Raw genomic sequence first — 20,945 nt, 5'->3', positions numbered from 1 at the left:
TGAACCGTCCAATCTGAGAAAGGCTGCATAACAGAGCCGCTCTATGCCAAAGTTAAGGCAGACGTCCTCAGGAAGGATGGACTTTGGGGTTCTCTATGCTCTCCCATCAGGAGATCCAGCTTCGCCAACTTGGGTGCGAGGCATAGCATCCAGTAGGCGATCCAGAAACGACAACTAGCACTGTTTTTATTAGGTCTACGGCTAGGACTTAAAAGAAATCTCGCACCGACTCTAGTACAGCAATCAGACCGAAAAGAAGGGTGGCTCGGGGTAAGCCAGTGGCTGGGGTGGGAGTACCCACTCCTATGACTGTATAGAGCTTTCTGGAACCCACGTGAGACCTGGTGAGGGTGGGAGCCGGGAAACAGCAGGGTGTACGGGGGGGCGCAGGGCACCAGCACTCCGGTGATCCCCGGGAGCAGTGCTGGGACCCAGAGGAGGAGGAGAGCTGGCTTTCCCTGGTCGTCTGTCGTCCATCAGCTCCTTGCTTCCCCTGTCTCAAATTCACATTTACCCCCAAGGGAAAAATCGAGCCGTACAGTGACAAGGGCCGGAGAAACCAGCCCTCGCGGCTGCTGCCGGCGCCTGCCCGAGGAGGTGTGTGGCAGCTCTCAGGTCGCAGGCTGAGCCCGGTGGCAGGAGGGGTGGCTTCACCCCCGCAAAGGGCAGCTGCCCCTTCAAGGCCTGCAGACCTGCTTCTCCTGGTCCACTCTTGCAGGAGCCCTGCCAGCCGGCCCCGCACCAGCATCTGTCCTGCTGGACCACGGACCCCTGGGGGACAGGAACTGCACTTCTGTCTTCCCAGCATCCCTCTTAGTGCACAGCGGCTGTTGAGCTGAACTGCACAGAGAACTGGAGATTCGCTGGGAGGTACTCTGCTCATCGCACCCCCGGGGACACTTTCCTTTTGATTGGGTCTATAGGGTGCCTGGTTCCCAAGTGCTGGTGCGCTCTGCAAACAGCAGGCATCTGGAAAACTCTTATTAACAAAGGGGGTTTGGGGAGGAGCCAAAAAATACTTGGTTTTCGCAAAAAGCATAAAAGCAGAGTAAGTCCCTTCTTCAAGAAGGGAAAAACTGACACGAAAAATGCACATCTCTCTTTGAAAAAGAATGAAGTTTCATTAAAACTGTAATACAAATCAATAGGACCCAAAGCACTTAAAAAAAAAAAAAACTTGATTTGAGAGAGAGAGAGAGGAGAGCATGGTGGAGAGGGAAGCCCGAGGGAGAAGCAGACTCCCCACTGAGCAGGGAGCCTGACATGGGGCTCAATCCCAGGCCCCCGAGATCATGACCTGAGCCAAAGGTGGACGTTTAACTGACTAAGCCAGCCAGGAGTCCCCTAGCCCCCAAAGTACTTTTGTTTATTCAGGTACCACTTTGAAAACTGCTTTTCCTTTTTTTCCCTGCTAAGAAAAGCTGGAGGAATCAGAGTGCTTAAGAGTACTTAGGGGGGTGCCTGGGTGGCCCAGATGGTTAGGCATCTGCCTTCGGCTCAGGTCATGATCCCAGGGTCCTGGGATCGAGCCCCGCATCGGGCTCCTGGCTCAGCGGGGGGCCTGCTTCTCCCTCTGCCCACCCCATGCTCTATCTCAAATGAATAAATAAAATCTTTAAAAAAAAAAAAAGTACTTAGGAAGAAAACCCCTCGGCAGTCACCTGTTATAGCATTGATCGGGCTCCTCAGCTCGCCTTAACAATACCCCCCGGTGTGTTCCCCTCCCCTTGGTGTGAAGACACGAGGGCCTGTGCGTTAAACTGTTCTGCCACAGAGCCTGTATTTTCTCACGCCCAGTGCCAGTGTCTGTATCCGTATGACTTATCAGCATCATAAAACGTTTAAGACAATGACTAGGATAGGAGGGGCGCCTGGGTGGCTCAGTCGGTTAAGCGTCCGACTGTTGATTTCGGCTCAGGTCGTGACATGGTGCCCCAAGTTGGGCTCTGTGCTCAGCTGGGAGTCTGCTTGGGATTCTCTCTCCCTCTCCCTCTGCCCTACCACCCCCCCAAATCCTGCTCTCAGTCTCAAAATAAATCTTTAAAAAAAAAAAAAAGACAATGACTAAGGCAGCAGATTACGCTAGCTCCCACATTTATTGTTGCTTAGAAGTAAACAGAGCTCACTGTGAGCTGAGTTTTTTTTTTTTTAAGAATTATTTTCCCACTCTTCTAGGATTTTTGTTTTTCAAAAAATTATAAAAGCCCAAAGCAGCTTTTAATTTTTAAAAGGCGGCTGGTATAATTCACTGTTTCCCTTCTGCAGAAACTTACAATGTATCTAAGTCAAATGGCCGAGCGCTTCTAACAATTTCTAAGGCCACACAAAACTCGGAGCTACTCTGGACAACTAAAATCCAAGTGAGGACAGTGAGAGGCCTCCCTGCAATCAGTGCTCCTGGTGGGGGTCAGCAGAATGTCCTGGCAAACCTGAGGGGCACTTTCAAACAAGGGGAGTTGGAGCCTACAGAAGTGGGACACTCTGCAGGTGATGACTTCCCTGTCACGGAGGTATGGAAGCAGAAGTCACATGCCCAGGCCCCTGGGGAGGGCAGGAAGGAGGCTGCAGGGCGCCCCCCGCCCCCCCATTCTCGCTTCAACACAACAACTTCACGTCTACCTGTTTTCCACAGGGGACTGAGCTTGAAGGAAAAGTACTGTTGATGAAAACCAGTCTGAGACGCCAGGCCCAAGGGCGCGACGCACTGAGCACTCACCATGCTGCCTGTGGTTGAAATCCAGCTCCAGGGACAGGTCACAGAAGCTGTCGTCTGAATTACAGCCTATGGTGGAAGGTCGCTGGTTATTAAGATAGGGTTTTCTGGAACACTTGGAACAACTACAGACTCTTATTTAGGAAAAGTGTATTTTTTATCTGTCCTTTGGCATGACAATCCTACTTCTAGGAATCAACGCTGGAGGTAGGGTGGTTGAAAAGATCGCAATGTGGCCATTTTCATCAGTACAGAGCTATAAAAAGGCTGAGTGAGAAAGATCTCCATGATGTATGCCCAGGTAGAAAAAAAACAAGGTGTGTAGATTTTGTTTATTTATGTGTGTGTTTGTGTTTAAGTAGGCTCCAAGCCCAGCATGGAGCCCAATGTGGGGCTTGAACTCACAACCTTGAGATCAAGACCTGAGCTGAGATCAAGAGTCAGACGCTTAACCGACGGAGTCACCCAGGTGCCCCTATTTTGGTTTATTTTTACAAAAAGAAACACCGGGTGTATAAACAAGGAACTAAGAAAAAAGGTTATCCAGAGGGTAGTTTGGGAATGGAGTCAGGGGGACTGAGGGGGAGAGGGGGTCTAGAGCACCCAAGCACAGCTTTTCACGTAATTCAGGTTTTTCCATCTATTTTACACATTAAAACACACAGGGCTTAATTTACGAAGAAAAAAGTCTAAAATTGGAAACAGGAACAAACCTTACCTCGTCAGATTGTTAGCATTATCACGCACGGAGAAACACTGATCTGCAGTGAACTTTGAATGTAAAACTCTGAGAGCATCCCTAGTGCAATATAATCTAAGGACTAAGAGCTACAGAGAAAACACTGCTTGTTGGGTTTATGGTGACTGGTAGCACTGGTAGGATTACTTTTTAAACCATTATTGCATATTTTTTGGGGGGAAAAAATCAATGTTTCAGCAGACAAGCATTCTGTAAAGAAAAGGACACGCAAATATGAAATCCCTGTAATGTTAAATCTGAATTGGAAATATTGACACAAACCAGTAATATGTATGTGTCCTATCTTCCTTTACTGAAAGGACCTGGAAGCAAAGGCAACTCCATAGGGCCCAGATCCTGTTTGTTAAATTCTGCTCTAAAAGAAACCAGACGGACTTAAAGAAATGGCTGACTCTAAGGGGGTTTCCTTCCACTTGAAGCTGGCTATGTGCCCACTGTGGCCATGAACGCGGGAGTGTGGGAACAGGCTGCCAGGAAATCGCGTGGTTGGGGTGGGGTCTGCAGCGGTGACCGACCTTCCCGCGGGGCTCTGCAGTTGTAGGGACAGCCAGAGATGTTTCGGGGCTCGGGCTCTGGTTTATGAATGGGATCTAGGCTCACACGGCCCGTGACTTAGTCTGAAGGGCTGGACCTTGAGCCACACAGGCTGCTGAAGTCTGAGGGGAGATGGGAGTCCCCAGCCCCCTCTCTGAGACCAGGCAGGGCTTCTGCACCCCAAACCCGGGAGAAGGGGGTGGTGGTGGAGGGGGGGGGGGACTGCTGACTGCCTGTCCCAGCCGGCACACCGCACCCTTCCCCTGACCTCCAGCAGAAAGCGACTGCTGCTTCCAGGGTCTGGCCGGGAGTGGAGAAGGACTGCCTGGCGGCCTTGTGCTCACTCCTCTCCTCTCCCCAGGGGTGTTTGTGACTTGTGAGCAAGGTCATGACGCTAACCCAGGTGCGCCCTGAGGGTGGGAACCCTGTTTGCTTTGCCTGTCCAAGCAAGGTTCTGCACAGCCAGGTTTCAAGAGTCGAGTGGGTGGGGTGATGACAAAAACATAATCATCCTTCCGAGTTCTCTCCGATTCCCAACACCTGAGAAGCACCCCCCTTCCGGCTCTGCCAGATGTTGCTTCGCATACTCTCATGTTTCTAAGTTACAAGCAGAACAGTCTTTTTCAGTTTTAGGCTTTATCTTCCTTTCTGTTTGCGTCTTTTAGATTTGCAAGTGCCTTTCCCTTAACTGCTCTCTTTTACAGCATCCCGTTCCTGCTTCGTGAGGAGAACCACCTCACCTATCCTGGACTACTGGTGGAGGATCTCCTCAGGGGTCCGGGAATCCCCGAACTTCCAGAGGCTTCACTTGACAAGATCTGACTGAGCCGTTCGTTCTGTGGGGAATTTCTCAAGCCTATCAGATGGCTTGAAGAACATCTTAGTCTCACGTCTAAAGCTGTGACCACGCAGGGCTACTGGCCCCCTGGGAGAGGTTCGCTGTGTAAACCCTTCCCCGAATCCCCTCGTTCTCAGTGAAGGAGACCTGCCTCCCGCTCTCGCAAGCCACCTCCAGGTTCAGAGACACTCTCGCATTTCCTCCATAGAGACTAACCCCCGAACTCCTACCAACGTGGGGTGAGGGCGTTGCCTGCTTTTAGCCCAAACCGCAGTTCACCTCCCTTCTGGAGCTACTGGGTGCCACCAATTCCTGAACAGTGGTGGTGAGAGTGGCTTAGGATCGGGCCTCTAGGGGGTGAGGCTGTCTGCCCCACGTCACACAGCCGACAGGCAGAAGCCGTGCCTACGTGATGGCAAAGCTCGTCTATAGCCCCAGCGCCCTGCTTACCGCCTGTCTCTGCGAGCCCGGGGGTCTTCAGGAAGGACCCCGGACGCGCATCCCTCTTCTTCCGGAGGGGCCCACGACTCACCTTTGGGGCGGCCTGGGTGCCGGGTGAGGGGGGTGGAGCTGGAAGGGGTTGTAGTGATGGCTGAGGTCGAACAGGTCCGCGAGCTCAGCTCCAAGGGCCAGAGCTTCATGGCTGGGTCAGCGGAGGCATCCGTGCGGTCAAGGCTGCCTCTGTGCGGGGACCCTTGCTTTGGTTTTAGGTCCCCAGGGCCTGGGGCAGAGAAGGACATTGAGAAACGGGGCGGCAAAATCCTGTGCCAAAGCTGGGCTACCACACCGAGGCCTAGAAGCAGGGGCACCGGAGCGCACGGACCACAAGGACAGAAGCTGGGCTGCGGTGTCAGCAGGAGGGCCCTGGCTACAGGCCTGGCGGGGGGTAGGGGGGGCGTGCAGAGAGGCTGGCCCTGGCTCGACGCATGGGTCCGACTGCGAGCCCTGCAAGGCTGTGACAAGATAAGGCACTCAAGAGGATGAACCATTGCCAGAAGATCAGCACGTGAGCTCGTGTAACAACACGACATGTAACTCAGATGCCCGATTTCAAAAGATCCTGACGACATCTGCTCAGGATCACTCCAGGCCTGCAGCCAAGGCCCCGAAGGTCCAGGACGGACGGACGGACAGACGTGCATCCTGCCAACTGGCTTCACTTAGGATTTGAGAAAGCAGCTTACTCCTAAACTAACAATCATTTAAGAAGTCTTAATCGCTGTAACAGTGACTTCTCCCTTGTATCTTGTGCTTGTCTGCAATCACTACATTTTCTACCCCGAATACATACTCTCGCTAAACAAAATCTCTATAAAAACATTAAAAAAACAAAAAAAAAACCCTCCCACTACCTAGTAGTAGGAAAGGGGCCGGGCTCTCTAAATGGAAGATAAACATGCGTGCGGCCGGAGCTCCTGAGAGCATGAGGACAGCGCTGTTTGGCACCATGTCCCCCTCCAGGCACCCCACGGCCGGGACCCAGAGGCACACCCTCCCTCGGGGCTGACCCCGCAAGCCCCTCAGCCAGTCGGGGGTCTGGACTCCCTGGGAAGTTTTCAGTGCCCAAATCTTACAACTTGAAACCAAGGCAAAATTTGGATTCTGAAAGATACCCTTGATGAGAAGCAAGATTCAAGTCTGGTGGAATGAATGGGGACAAGCATCCAGTAGGTGCAGTTAAAATGAGGAGCGGAGGGGAGGTGGAAGGGAGCGGACAGAGAAGCAGGACGAGGCCGACAGCATGCTGGCGAGACAGAGTCCCCGAGGACCGGGGGCACGGCGGCCCAGGGTCCCCGAGGGGGAGCGCGTGACATGAAGTCAGTGCCACACTGACTGACTTCAACAGCTTAATAGGTATGTATTTGTTTGTACGGTTACCTTGTTTTTGCGGTGATATGGGTTTTCCACAGACAGCACTGATAATAATCTTTCCCTTTAAAATAAATTTAAGTGGCAACGGTGAGTCAATTCAAGGGAAAACATGTACATGATCCACACAGGTGGATAAAAAGATGTGGCAAAACTCAGGAAGACGGCACAAGAACGACAGCAGACAGCACAGTAGCTAAAGGCCTCTATGGACCAGCGTCCCCCTGCCCCCGCTCTGGGCGTGACCGGTGTGCTGACGGTCTTTCTGTCCGCTACCGTTTTAACGTCCGCATCCGAGAGGTCAGAGAGCCACCGCACAGTCATAAGACTTCATTCTGGGCTGACCTCTGGCTTGGCAACAGCGATCCAATTATACAAAATGCTTGAACGGAGCAATAAATCCTTCGGGACACAGAGCACGTCTGCAAAGGGCCTTGTCAGCAAAAGCCAACAACTCGGTGCTCTGACAGAGGAGGAGGAAAGGGCAGCAGCTTTAAATTTAGCTGCTAAAAATAAGTCTTAAAAAAAAAAATCTCACTTGACAGAGGCCGTCTATTTTAGGAAGCAAAGCGACAACCAACCAGTTCTGCTTTTACACACGGGCACGACACAAGCCTGCAGGTGCGAGCGTGGGGGGGCGGCACGCGGCCGCTGGACTTACTTAGCACGGACATCCTGGCCCACGGACCTGTGCATGGATGTCCCGAGGCTCCCCTACAACTGGGCTGTGCTGGAGAAATGGTCCAGAGGGTGTGACAACTCATCTTCTCTTTTGAAATCAGAATCCACGCTGGCTACTTTAAACTTGGCTTGGAATTGGGATCAGGAGGAGGGGTCCACTAGGGGTCATCAGGCCTTTAGATACTTTTTTTTTTTTTTTTTGGTTTGTTTGGATTTCAGAAATGAAGGAGGATATATGATGAAAACACATGATAAAGGAAAAGGATTAGAAATCTCCAATTTCTGAAAAAGGGACAGGCTCGTTAGGAGAGGATGGGATGTCAGAGGAAGACCAGAACCGCAGGCGTTTAGAGAGAGTCGGGTGGGCCGTTGGAGACTTGTCTTTGTCCTTGCTTTTGCTTCTCAAAAAGGGACTCTTTTTGCGCTGAGTTGCTAAATTGTTATTCCCCGGATAACCCAAGAGAGGAAGGAAAAAAAAAAAAAAACAACAAATAAATGAAGTGAATAATAACAAATGACTCTAAATTACCTAAATGTAGGCAGGAGATCAGAATCCCGTCCGACCCAGGAAAGACGGGAACAATACCCACGACAAGCCCAGAATCAGGACTCGGTGAATCATTTATGCTCTGACTCAACGTGATTAATTTAGGGGTGTCTTAGTGCCAACGCTATACTCTGCACGGAAGGAGAATTATGTATCGCTCAAGGAGCCAATGGCTGAGACTTTTTTCAATTTCAACGTGTTAAATTATTAAATAAGGATGTTTATTAATTTAGGACCTGGCTTCTCTTACTCATCCATTTTAATGACAGGCCCCCTGACGATCAGGTGCACACTCCACTCCCGTTCCTGCTCAAAGGCCTTGCAAACACCTAACAGTATGTTTCTGGCCCGAGGTCATGAGACCACAGTCTCCTGAAGTATTCACCAATAATTCTGTATATCTAAAATAACCTCTTTTGACAGTACCCATTTAAAAATAATGAAAATACCTCTTTTTGTACCCGCAAACCCCGCCACACCAAGAACTGTTTCCTTTAAGATCGCCTGCACAACCTCTACTCCAATCTCACACTTCATGGCTTGTCAGAGCAGACACTCAGTCTTACTTTCTGATTAATAAGCTGCAGAGTTAAGGCATTTCCGATTTGCTTATTTCTGCCTCCACAGCGCCACCTGGTGGCCGGTGCTCCTGCCACAGAATAAGAGGCCCCAGGCTCCGCAGCACGTTTGTCAATGGCTATTCCTGCACACAGTGGTGAGGAGCTCCAGCTCAGCGGCCCCGCAGACCCGTGTGTGGATCCCAGTTCCACCACTGATTACACCAGCAAGTGTTTAAACTCCGAGCAGGGATGACTAATCGTGCCCACCTCAGGCGGTAGGTAGGCTCCGGGAGACAGGTAAAGCATGTCAATTAGCTAAAAGGAGCCAGGGAGGAATGCCCAGTACATATACAGCTGCTGTTATGAAGAATTTTCCCTGATCTGCTCGTCCATGGATCAGCACAGCAGCCTGGACCAGTCAAGTATTTCTTTCCTCTCCAAGTTTTCCTAGCTCATTAGGCCGATGGTAGTTAAGTCAGTTTAGAGAATAATACAAGTTGAGGGGATAAAGGCCAACAACTTTAAATAGCCAACTTGCAAACCCGAGGGGAGAGAGCCCTGCTAGACAGAAACAAAGGTTCGGCCCCATCATTGCTTAGCTGCACCTGAGCCGTTTACCTAATCTGATCTCCTGTAAAGAACGGGAATGCAAGCATTCGTCCCCAATGTGCGTGCAAGCGCACGTTTTCTTCTCTGCATTCGGAAGTGACACAACAGGATCTACTGAATGGCACCCCCAGAAGGCTTGTGCACATATCACACTCACAGGGCAGCTTGTCGCCACCAGCCCTCAGCACTGTAACGTCAGCCCCCGGGGGCACAGGGCTCCCAGACCTAGGCCCAGTCTTCAGAAAGTCCTAGGGTCCTTCATAAAAATTTAAATTACTCAGGGTGCATGCCTGGCACGTTTATGGGTAAAGAACCCTCAAAATTATACTTTAGAAGTAAACCTGAAAACAATAGTTGATTCTGAGGCACACGCTTTCCCCCCATTCCTTCACGGCTCTGAAATTCGGACACAGCTTTGACGGGGTCTGTCGGTCACCACCGGCCAGGAGGCACCTCTGACGAAACGGTCACTGCCACGCCCCATGTGCTGCGCTCCTGTCTTCCCCTTATGTCTGTGCACAACCCTCTAAGTCTGTAGAGCACGGCCCTCTCGGAATGCCCATGCTTTTCCTGGCGGCATATAAAGTAATTATGCAGCGTATCGCTGACAGCCTCTTAGATTTGAGGAAATACAGCATATACGACCAGGAATCCACGTCAGAACGTCTGGCAAACTCCAAATGACAGCCATAAGTAAAAAGGTAAGCCGTGCCCTGCGGCTGGGAGGACTCGGGGACTTCCTGGTCCTGGAGATCCCGCGTGTGTACAGATCAGGTTAGATGCCCCTGGGATCTCCCTTCAGAAACATCTGCCTCTGAATCTTCGACACACACAGCCCCCAGACATACACTCCTGAGCCCGTCTCTACAGCACCTGCGTACCCATCAGCCCTGGATGGCTACCACAGCCTACGTGATGCGGGACGCTTCTCATTCTAAAATAACGAAACCGTCACGGGACGAAGCTGCTGATGGGTTGCTGACACACGCAAGGAGGCAGACCTGTGTGTAAGCAGCACACCCTCTTCACGCTCCTACATGCACGCGTGCACACCCACACACCGTCTCGCGTTCTACCCCATCCAGGCAGAGCCCTTCAGAGCACCCCCTCTGTAGCTTGACCGCAGCCTGGTCAGCCGCTCCTACCTTTACCCACAGGCCCGTTGAGGGTGTCCCGCTCTTCCGCACCGCTGGAGCCAGACGGGGTGGCCTCGGGGTTCTCTGGCTGCAATCTGAGGAGCTGAGGAGATGGCGAGGTTGGGTCCGGGGACTCCACCTGCCAAGGAGGGCTCTCTGCGGTTGACTTCAGTCGTTCTCTGGAGCCTTCTTTCTTTGGTTTGATGAGCTTGACTAAGGCTTTGGCGCCAATCCAGTGGTTTTTCCTAGCGAGAAGCCGATTGTTAGTAGGACACAACCAACCCTCGCTGCCCCACCAGCAGGTCACGGGGGTGCCCTGACGTGAGCCGAGTTTTCCATCACAAGCCGTTAATTTGGGGTTCAGAATGATGGCACTCCTCACCATCACCATGATCATCGGATTTGGGGCCCAGGGATGGTAGAAGTGTGCATTATGGTGGAAATCCACACTAGCCTCTTGGGGAAACAGAACTTCAAACATGATGCAAATTCCTAACTCCTTATTATGCACGTGAAACAAAGCCGTGTCCGTCGGCAATTTTTCTGTCAAAATGCCATTTTGGAACTGAGCCACGGACCTCCTCATTTTCTGCTAAAGCTAACAGTAAATGGAATAAGCTGACATTCTTCAACCAGTCTCTGGCACGGAGGAGTCTGGGAGAGCGAGGGGAGGGAAGGGGAGGGGAGGGAAGAGTGGGCCATTTAAATTAAAACCAGTGAATTTCAAGAGTAAGCAATAGAGTTGCAGCTGACTGGAAATGGGGGTGTACTGATATCACCAAAAAAACTGGCCCTGAAACTAGATAGTACCATGTTTGCACAAATCACTTGGTCTCCTCATGTGGGCCTCCGTTTCTGCCAGACAGAGGGAGGAGGACCGAGGTTCAGAAATTCTGTGGTTCACCAGAGAACCTTGAAGGATTCATGGTGATCCTGACTTCGAGGCTGGGCTGGGACAGGACACAGAAACGGCCGGCTCCTGGGGCTCAGGCCTGGACCAGGGGAAGGCCTGCGGGACCAGGCTGGCAGTCCCCAGGGACTGAGCTGGCCCCCACCACCAGGAGGTTGCTTCTCCCTGGAGAAAGGACTGAGTTTGTGAACCTGCCCTGGGGTTCAGGGCGTCCAGGAGAATCTGTGTGAGGCCCAGAGGTTCCCGTGTTTAAAGAGCCCGGGTACACCAGCTTCTGTCCCCCAAACAGGAATGTGATTTCCAGTGTCCTATTAAATCGTGGGACAGAACCTGATACGGCCACCCTTCTGTCCCACTTTAATGGCTCCCACACCACAGACTCTCCGCCCCTTGGAAAGGGCTGTAGCTAAATTAAGCCCATGTCTCATCAGGGTCAGCTGGCATTCGCTGACCCTCCCAGGACAAGCCAGAGTACAGAGTACGGGGCTGAAAATCTAACTCCTTCAGTCACGGGGGCGGCCTGCACACAGAGGACCTCCACAGAGCGGGAGGCACGGGCCTTCCAAGCTGGGTGCTGCTCTAGATGGGAGGGGGTTCCACTCCACTCATGCACGAGGAAGCTCTCTGTCCTGGGCTTACGTCCCTGACACTTAAATAAACTCACTTCTTTGGAGCAGGATCATAGAACTTGTACTGGTCCATGATTTTTTCTTCCAGTTTCTCCTTATGTCTCCGCAGGGCATTTAATTTGTCTCTGTGAAGAGAGAGGAAAGGAGGGTTCTCAATCCAGTTTTAAATAAAATCCATGAACTTACTTGTCAGCCCAGCCCGGGACCTTTTCTGGGATTCGGACATCATCGTGCTCATGACCGTCATGATCACGAAGTCGGGGATGTGTGAATGGAAACGTCTGGCATGGGTCCAGGAAGCCCTGATACCCTGAGGAGTTGTGCTGGAGTACTCAGGGTCTGGGTGCAAGTCAACTCAAGGGAGCAAACCCCTAACCATCTGAAAACTTACGTGCTTCTAGAGCCCCAAGGACTCGCCGGCCAGGTCATTCGGGACACTGGGCATTCAGGGTCAGACAGGGGGCTTGTGTGTTAGTAATACCTTTGGTGAGGGGAGGAGGTGTGCCCTCAGGGAGCTGGATGGGCATCAAGGTTGAAAGAGTCAGCTCCGCCAAGTCAGGCCTCTGACCTGGACCCACTCTGACACCGGGTTTCTGATAACACTTCCACAGGGGCAAACTCGAAAGCTTTTGGGGGCCAGACGGGGAAGATAAGGAGCAAAGCAGGCCTGGAAGGGGCAGGGGACTGGCGGGGGCTGTAGGTCTGGCAGCTCGCTGTCAGGCAGCCGTGCGCAAGGCCTGCAGGGCAGATCCGCCAATTTTTTTAGAGAAGCCAGGACACCTAGGTTATGAAGACAAATCTGACCTCTAAATGTTGGGAACAAGTTCACGTTTTCAAAAACACAGAAAGGATCAAGACACCTCTGGACCCCGGGGGCTGCCAGAGGGCGCCTGGGCTTCCCGGGAGAGTCTGGCCTTCCTGATAGGAAGAGCGTGCTTCTGCTTCATCTCAGGGAGTCACGGGGGCGGAGCACTCTATCCGTACTGCCCACAGGCCACCCCCACCCCCTGGTCTCCTCATCTGAAAAGGAGGCCTCTGAACCAGAGGTGAGTGCTCAGGCCTCTCTGCTGTGAGGCTGTTGGGGTTCCAGCCGAACGGGTGGCTGAGTCCGCCACACATGCACACCTCCACGAAGAGTGACAGCTCTGTGAACCTCTGGCCCCGGCCATGAAACCCCACTCTGCTTGGCCTTACCCTCTGCATGCTTTCGTGGCTGTCTGGACCCAGAAATGCACATTAACTCACAGAGAGCCGGCATTGCACCCCTCCCAGGGCCCGGAATGGCGCTCTTATGCCAACTTCTGGCGTTCTCCACTGTCTAATGCAAAACCATCATCCAATCATCCCCCTTGGGTACCAGGCTCCTACTCTCCTCGCTAGCACCTGCCCAAGCCCTGCAGGCAGTTTCTATCAGCTGGATTCGAGAGAGCCAACTTCAGTCAAAGGTCGAATCTACCCCAAATTTACAGCATGGTTTTCAATGTAAACCATCATCCAGTAAGTGGGGAGCCTGCCCCTCTACAGGAGCAGGTAAAGCCAGAAAACTGACCAAGAAGCACTGTTACATTGGAGAGCATGGCCAGTGGGCTACTGGGCTTCACTGCACCACGTCCCTCTGCCGGTGCGTCTCCCCTGGCCGTCCCAGTGCTGGCCCGCCGGTCCCCCTCATGAGGAAGGACGGTCCAACCACCACAGCACGAGGCTTAAACATCACCCTGGATCCATGAGATGTATCTTGAATGACTTGACTCCCCGACACCATGAAGCTTCCCATACCGGGGCTCTTCCTCTTGACCTCTGTTTCTGGCAGCTTCCTCGGCCCTGCTAGACCAGCATCCTTTAACACTTCCCGGCGAATCCCAACTCATGAGCTGGGCACAGAAGCCTTCATCAGCTGAGCACCCGCCTCCTTATCCAGCCTTCTCTCCTGATGTTCCCGGCACCCAGACCACTGCTGGGCTCCACCTTCGGGTCCCCCCACCTGCCTGCCTTCTCCCCAACCCATGTCAGCAACAGAGCCCCAGCTCCCACCACAGCCACCTGGCATGGACATGCTCCCACACACCCCACCACCCCTACCCGTACCTGGCTCCCAGGGGACTGGTTCTGTGCACCTCATGGGGCCCATGACAGAGCGGGCACTTCCCTGACCCCAGCCGAGAGAGGACAAAAAGCCACTTTCCAGTAATCCAGGGGAACACAAAGGAGACAGAAAGACACCAGTTATGGCTCCCGGGCTCAGCCTTCCATCTGAATTCTTTCCCTGAGATACTTCTTGTGGGCACGATCCTATTTTTAAAAGTAAGCTTAATTCCAAAAGCAGATTCCGAAGCTTCTAGTGGTAGGCAGTGTCTCTGAAGAGCAAACAAGACCCAACCACCACACGTCACAAACCTAGAACCGTTCCAGGGACGTCAAGAGAAGGATGTGCGGGTAAGATGGTCTGTCCCCGTGCCCTCAGGACACCAACGGGCCCAGGGGCCATTCCTTGCCCAGAATGTCACCGGTCCTGGCACGGGGCCGGGGAAGCCAGAGCCCCTCTGTCTACCGGCATCGCTCCCACACGAGTCCTTACATGTACTGCTTCTGCTCCTCATGGTACTGCTCCTTACTCTCCATGTTCTGCTCTAGGAGCATCTGGTTCTGCTGGCTCAGCAGCTGGATCTGGCTCAGCAGGTGATGATTTTCTTCCTCCAAGTTCCCCTTGAGACGGGACAGCAACTAAAACACAAATCAAGTCAATGTTTCAAACACTGTATGGTCCCAGGATTCCACTGCTGGGAATCTGGCTTCCAAGGGAAGGGTCACGGGCACAGAGATGCGCACCACTCCTCCACCGGTGAGAACCTGTAAGGACCGAGAGAGCCAGTGGCCTGGGGAGAGCCGAAGTCCCTCTGCACCTGCCCTGTCCGATCTGGCGGCCGCCAGCAACGTGTGGCCACGGAGCACTTACAATGCAACCAGTCTGCACCGAGATGTGCCAAAATATACAAAGATTCTGAAGACTTCATAATAATAAAGAAGAGAGCATAAAATATCTCATTAAAGTTTTTTTTGGGTCACATGTCAAAACGGTCATTTTAGATACGACCATTTGTTTTTTTTGTTTTTTTTAAATATTTTTATTTATTTATTTGACAGAGAGAGAACACAAGCAGGGGGGTGGGGGAGGGAGAAGCAGGCTTCCCGCCGAGCGGGGAACCCGATGTGGGGCTCAATCCCAGGACCCCGGGATCATGACCTGAGCCCAAGGCAGCCGCTTAACCGACTGAGCCACCCAGGCGCCCCTGATACGACCATTTGTATTTCAGGCTTCCAGGCTGGATGGGGGGGGTGTCTGTTGCAATGCTCCCAACTCAGCCACCACCACCACCACGACCGGGAAATAGCCAGGGATGACATGCAAACACATGGGTGCGTGCGGCTACGTCCCAATCACGGACACTTAAATTTCCGATCATTTCCACTTGCCACAAAACTATCGTTCTTCTTCTGAGATTTCTCCCAACCACTAAAACTGTAAAAAACCGTCTTAGTTCACAGCTGTGTGAAAACAGGCAGTGGGCTGGACCTGACTCACGGGCTGAGGGCTTCCAGCTCCTGCCCCAGAATATCATCATGGCTGAGGTAAGCAGGAAAATCCCAAGCTTGGGCTTCACATAGCCCAAGTTCCCACCCATGACTGGAGGACCCCAGGTCTGGGGCCTCCTCAGAAATCCTAAAGCACCTCCCTGCGACAACATAGCCCGCGGTGGCTGAGGCTTCCTCTGCCCAAGGGTCCGGCCCCCACCTCCTCCACACGCCCCCGGCCCCAGCCCAGGGGGGCCTGGAGGCATCTGTGCACCCGGGGCCTAGGTCTCCTCAGCTCTGATGTCCCACACGGCTACCAGGACCTCAAAGCACAAGGCCTCTGAGAGGGTTTCTGGACAAGCAAGAGGCAAGAGGAGCTGTGTCCTGGGGACGCTGCTGTCCCTGAGGCGTCCTGTCCTGAAAGGGGTTGGGACCAAGCCGCTCTTCCCGGCTCGATCCACTTTGCCTGTCCTATCTGTCCTGGGATCTGCTTATAATCTCAACTGAGATGGTTCTGCTGCTTAAGAAGACAATTTCCAACCTCACGCACCACAAGGGATAGCTCTGCCTGTCCGGAAACCGGGGCGCTCCTGGGTGAGCTCCATCCGAGCTGCCCCGGGATCCGGAGCCCGAGTCAGCCATTCATGCCGTTTTGCTAGAACGGTGTGGATACCGAACTGCAAAGATGAAAGACAAGTGTAGACACAGCCGAGGGGACAGACAGAAGACCATCCTCTGCTGTTCTCATGTACTTCCCCGACCCTGTGAGAAGCAAAGGGCAGATGAAAAGCTCTCTTCTGACACATCCCTGCCAATCATGGTGTCCGTCTCCCCTTCAAATGCCTCTGTTCCCTCCCAGCCCCTGCACCACCTTCCACATAGTCTTCGAGCACCAACGCCAATGAGGACCCATCACCACCCACTGGGCCCAGGGCTCTCGTCCACATCCCGGGGCCTCACCTCACAGTGGTTGTCCAGCTTGGTCAGTGAAATGTCCATGCTTTGGTGCTGCTCCTTCAGCTCGTCAAACCGTGCCTGCCAACGGTTCAGCTCCAGCTGTGAGTTGTTCAGGGAGGTTTTCAGCTCCTTGGTGTGGGCGTGCAGCTCCTCGTACTCCCCCTTCAGCTGATGGTGCAGGAAATTGACCCTGGGGGCGGAGAGCCACAGGCCAAGGGCTGAAGGGCATGGCAGGCTCTGCCCCCGCTGTGCAACCTGACACAAGACGGCAGCCCCCCTGGGCCTCAGGTTTTTCAGGTGTAAAAGGAGGGGGTTGAACAAAATGAGTTTTCCAACTGTGTTCTTTGGGGTTCTGTGAGGGTCCCCCTGATGCCCCACGCTGGGCTGGGGGAGACAGCGTGGGCAGGCTCAGACACCTGCTCCCACAGAGCATCACTGTGATGATCTCTTTTATATTTAAAGCTTTGGCGGATCTGCATATGTACTTGGAAAAAAGGGTTCGGCTGTTAATTTTTTTTTTTTTAATAAGCTATTTTGTTTAGCCAACGTATCTAAAAAAAAAAAAAAACAACGAACCAGAACATTTCTTCTTTAAAATCATGTGTCTACATCTGGCTCTTCTTCCCAATTTCAAACTCCTTTCTAATTTCAACTCCTGACATGAATAAAGTATGAGATGCCAGGGTATTATGGAAATCCACTAAAATTACCATCATCATAACTATTATCCAACCAGGACTTCTTAGGGGGAAGATTTGTATCTGAAAGCTCTAATTACTAGAGGCTCACGGACTTCATCTGGACACAGATGTGTCTTGTTTGGCCTACACACTTCTTTTAAATGGGTCAGTGTGCCAACGTTTAAAAACCTGAAGGTCTCACATCAACACTCAGATGTCCAGTTTCTCTTAAGAAAAAAGCATAAGATGAAAGAATGACCTGGAAAGCTCTGGCCTGCCTGCCGGCTAATAGCCTTCGGCTGGTGTGTATTCCCCACGCCCCCATCTGGCCTGTCACCGGCACTCCTTCACCCGTAAGCCCGGCCTCCTGGGTCACTGGAGGCCCCCGAGTGGCACATACACGCAAGGACATGGAGAGGAAGCAGCTTCATACGGTCACGCCTTTGTGATGAGACAAGACCTGATTCACATCCTGACTCTGCCATTCACTAGAAGCACTGACTTTGAACAGGTTAGTTCATCCCTGAGCCCGTTTCCTTATCTATTATTAAAAACGGGGGGTGGGTGGGTGAGATACTAGTTGTACAGTGGATTCTTGTTATTCGAGGTAGTAATGCTCTATAGAGTCCCCATGATCACTGAACTGGTGGATACTGAACCACGGCTTCTTGGAAAAGCACAGGTTATACGTTCCTGCAAGCTCTGGTTAAATTTAGTCAAAGGGATCAAGACGTTCCTTATTTTATCAGGGTTTCTGTTTAAAGACACCTCCTGTAATACACTCATGACCACAGCCCCATAGCTCATGCCTGAACGGAGCTTCTCGAATGTACTTTCTCCAGAAGGCTGTCACAGCCTTGCACTAGGAGCCCTAGACCACACTTCAGCACTCCACTCGGGGGCTATTTTAAATAGTGAAATTGCAGGGGCTCCTGGGGGGCTCAGTCAGTTAAGCGTCTGCCTTCGGCTCAGGTCATGATCCCAGAGTCCTGGGATCCAGCCCCGCATTGGGTTCCCTGCTCAGCAGGGAGCCTATTCTCCCTCTCCCTCTGCCTCTCCCCCTGCTTGTGCTCTCTCTCTCAAATAAATAAAATCTTTAAAAAAAAATAGCAAAATAGCTACCAAAAAGCACAAAAATATGAAAACACCATGGCACCAAATAGACTACAAAAATATGCTTTTTTGCAGTATGAAACTACAATAAGAAGGCAGAGCATCCTTGTTTGCCCTCAGCTGGAAACATGTGCTCTGGGGGACTCAAGAATCGGGTCACCCTGGGCACGTACGTGAAAGCACCATGAGTATCAATCTGGGGATGATTTCAGCAAATAGGCGATTTTAGCAAGTAGGTGAATTCACGAATAGAGAATGTGTGAATAATGTGGATCAACAGTGTGTCCTTCACGAGATCGCCGTGTGGCCTACATCAGAGGAGGGTCCACGCTGGATACAAGGCGCCGTACCCAGGTGTCCCTTGGGTCCTTCCATCCCAGCCACTGGCGAGAGTCCCCTCTTAGCCTGTGCCCCCCAGCCGTGAACACAACAGGGTTTGTAAAAACACACGACTGCCAAGGGACTCCGCGGACCTTCTCGCGGGGGGGCAGGGCTGGTCTACGGGAAATCCCAGACAGCGGCCGCCCTGCACGGGGCCAGGTGGGATTCCTGGTGCTTACCTGTCCAGCTCACCCCGCAGCCGCTGGTTCTCACCCACGGCCATGGCGCCCGTCCTCTGCTCCTGCTGCAGAGCCTCCCTCTCGGTGTTCAAAACCTTCTCCAGCTCATCCAGCTCCGCCTTATGCTTCAGCATGCCATCATGCCTGTTGGAGGAGAACACACCCGCTGGGAGCTTGCCTGGGACCTTCTTTTCCTCCAGGGAGCGAACTCCCCGGAAGACTATGAAGCCTCCCATAGAAAATGGGGTTCCTCTGGCGGCTTCTCTCTGCAAAGTGGAGGGGGATGGGGCAGGGAACAGACGGGGCAAGAGGCAGGGCAGCAGAAGAACGGGAGAATGGAAGCTGGGAGAGCTGTCTGGGCCAGGGATCTTCTTTAGCCCCACAGCAGAGTCCTCTTCTTCCCACCCAACAAGTCTCCAAGGATTCCCTGCCAAAGCAGCCCTCCCTCCCTTGGCCACCTGGGCACACCAAGACTCTGCTTTCTGCACTTGGAGCCCTTCATTTCGGGAGTTATAAATACATTACTAGGTGGTTCACTAAGCACAAACAGATCTGAAAGAAACCACAAAATAAACAGCTGAATTCCACCACACATAGCAGTTAATCCCTCTTCACTGGGGGCTGGGTAGGCCCTCCACCCTACCCTCCTCCCCTTGAGAACTGAGTCTCCTTGTTCTTGGTCTGTCCTGGTTGCGGGGACAGAGGCTTGCCTGGCGGGGGCCTAGCAGCTGCCAGAGGCCAATTCTTCATGCATGCACGTGCGTGTGTGTGCGTCCGCACACACACATGCGCACCCCCCCTTCTCAGGACCCCCAACCACAGCCCTCCCCCTTCCCCCTCTGCTTGGACTTTTCTCTCCTTCTCCAGCCTCCGTCTCCGTGGTTACTGCACAGCTGGCTCTGGAGGGCAGCAGAGCACAGGAGGGTGAGCTCCTGACCAGCCCGGGCTGTCCCTCCTGCCTGCTGGAAACATCCGTGTCCACAGAGGACTCACGATCTCCCTCAAGTCCAAGGCAGTGACTGACACACCACCTTTCAGCTGTCCCCGTTCAGGGAAACCCTCTTTCCAGACCCCACTTCCTTGTCTGAGCTGTTCACACTCACAGACAGTAGGACCAGGGTGCCCAACTGGTCTGCACACCTCTGCCCCTGGCCCCCCAGCCCCCACAGCAGCCACACTCGAACCATCTGACTGGAGCCAGGACTTGTCGGGGAGTCAAACTCAGAAACGTGCTCAGGTGGCTGTTCAAGGACAAACTTTCGTGCGGCCTTTAGCCACAGGGCGGAGGCTGCCCCAATGTGGACAGGTGTAGGGCTGGAAGTGGGGGCCCTGTCTAGCTTTTCAGGTGGTGTCAAGTCATCCAGGTTTGACAAGCAAGGGCCACGGGCAGATGATTAGGGTTCCCCGAATCCTGCTTCCCTCCTGTAATGTCTTAGAAAAGCCCACTGACCAGGGATAACTGTAACCACTGGTAACCACCCAAGTGCAGGACAGAAACTGTGTGTCTTGCTCACCAGTGAGTCCCGGGTATGAGGCACGGCACTCAGTAAATATTTATGAAGGAAATTAGGAAATGAGCATCTAATTTAAGTGTCAAATGAAGTGAATACAGAGCCATCACCCGTGTTCCAGGTACCTACATTCCCAAACCCACAGCCCTGCTGCAGACAGACCAAAGGGGCCTCCAGCCAACTTGAAAATTCGAGTGCCACCATAGTTCAGCCCACTGTATTGACCAGGACCCAGACAGAAAACAACGCTCAATTCCTCCCTCAAGGCTGGTCCACATTCCACCTGCAAAACCCTCCCCCTTCTAAACGGACACTAAGAACATCATGAGGCGCTATCCTAACTCATAACAGGACATTAACATAAGACACGTAGCTGCCCGGTGAGTGGTGGGCATGGAGCTCGTTTCAGAGCTCAGGGAATGCTGTTTGCTCCCCTTCCTGAGCCAACCGGGGAGGACCCCTGCCACGTCTAGACACAGCATCGTGCACACAGTACACACTACGTGTTGCATGAACCCGGGACGGGCTCTGGAGAAGGGCGGAGATGGAGATGGAGATGGAGATGGAGATGCCTGGACGCAGAAGATGCTGATTTTGGCTTCTCAGCAGCCCCTGAAGGAAGGAGATCTGGGTGGGTAAAGCAGGTGGAGGAGCCCAGAAAGAGGCAAAAAGGAAGCAGTGGGTGAGTGAATTAACGAACATCACCCGCCCTGTGCCCTCGGCTTCATCAGACGCCCTCACAAGGCTCTGCCGGCCCAGTGATCCGGA

General features: G+C 52.8%; 1 protein-coding gene across 1 annotated transcript in view; it reads right to left on the bottom strand.

The window, feature by feature from the left end:
* Positions 1-20,945, bottom strand: part of CCDC88C (coiled-coil and HOOK domain protein 88C) — a 121,434-nt gene that overhangs the window by 6,807 nt on the left and 93,682 nt on the right. Inside the window, exons 19-25 of the mRNA XM_081829738.1 lie at positions 18,667-19,181; positions 16,317-16,503; positions 14,362-14,507; positions 11,822-11,911; positions 10,257-10,492; positions 5,378-5,566; positions 2,717-2,782 (exon numbers count right to left, since the gene is read on the bottom strand). Coding sequence (XP_081685864.1) covers positions 2,717-2,782; positions 5,378-5,566; positions 10,257-10,492; positions 11,822-11,911; positions 14,362-14,507; positions 16,317-16,503; positions 18,667-19,181 — 1,429 coding nt within the window. The remainder of the gene's footprint in view (positions 1-2,716; positions 2,783-5,377; positions 5,567-10,256; positions 10,493-11,821; positions 11,912-14,361; positions 14,508-16,316; positions 16,504-18,666; positions 19,182-20,945) is intronic.

This window comes from Leptonychotes weddellii, chromosome 9 (assembly GCF_054177405.1).
Source record: "Leptonychotes weddellii isolate Sample4059 chromosome 9, ASM5417740v2, whole genome shotgun sequence".
Classification (NCBI taxonomy): domain Eukaryota; kingdom Metazoa; phylum Chordata; class Mammalia; order Carnivora; family Phocidae; genus Leptonychotes; species Leptonychotes weddellii.
This window is presented reverse-complemented; position numbering and strand designations above follow the sequence as displayed.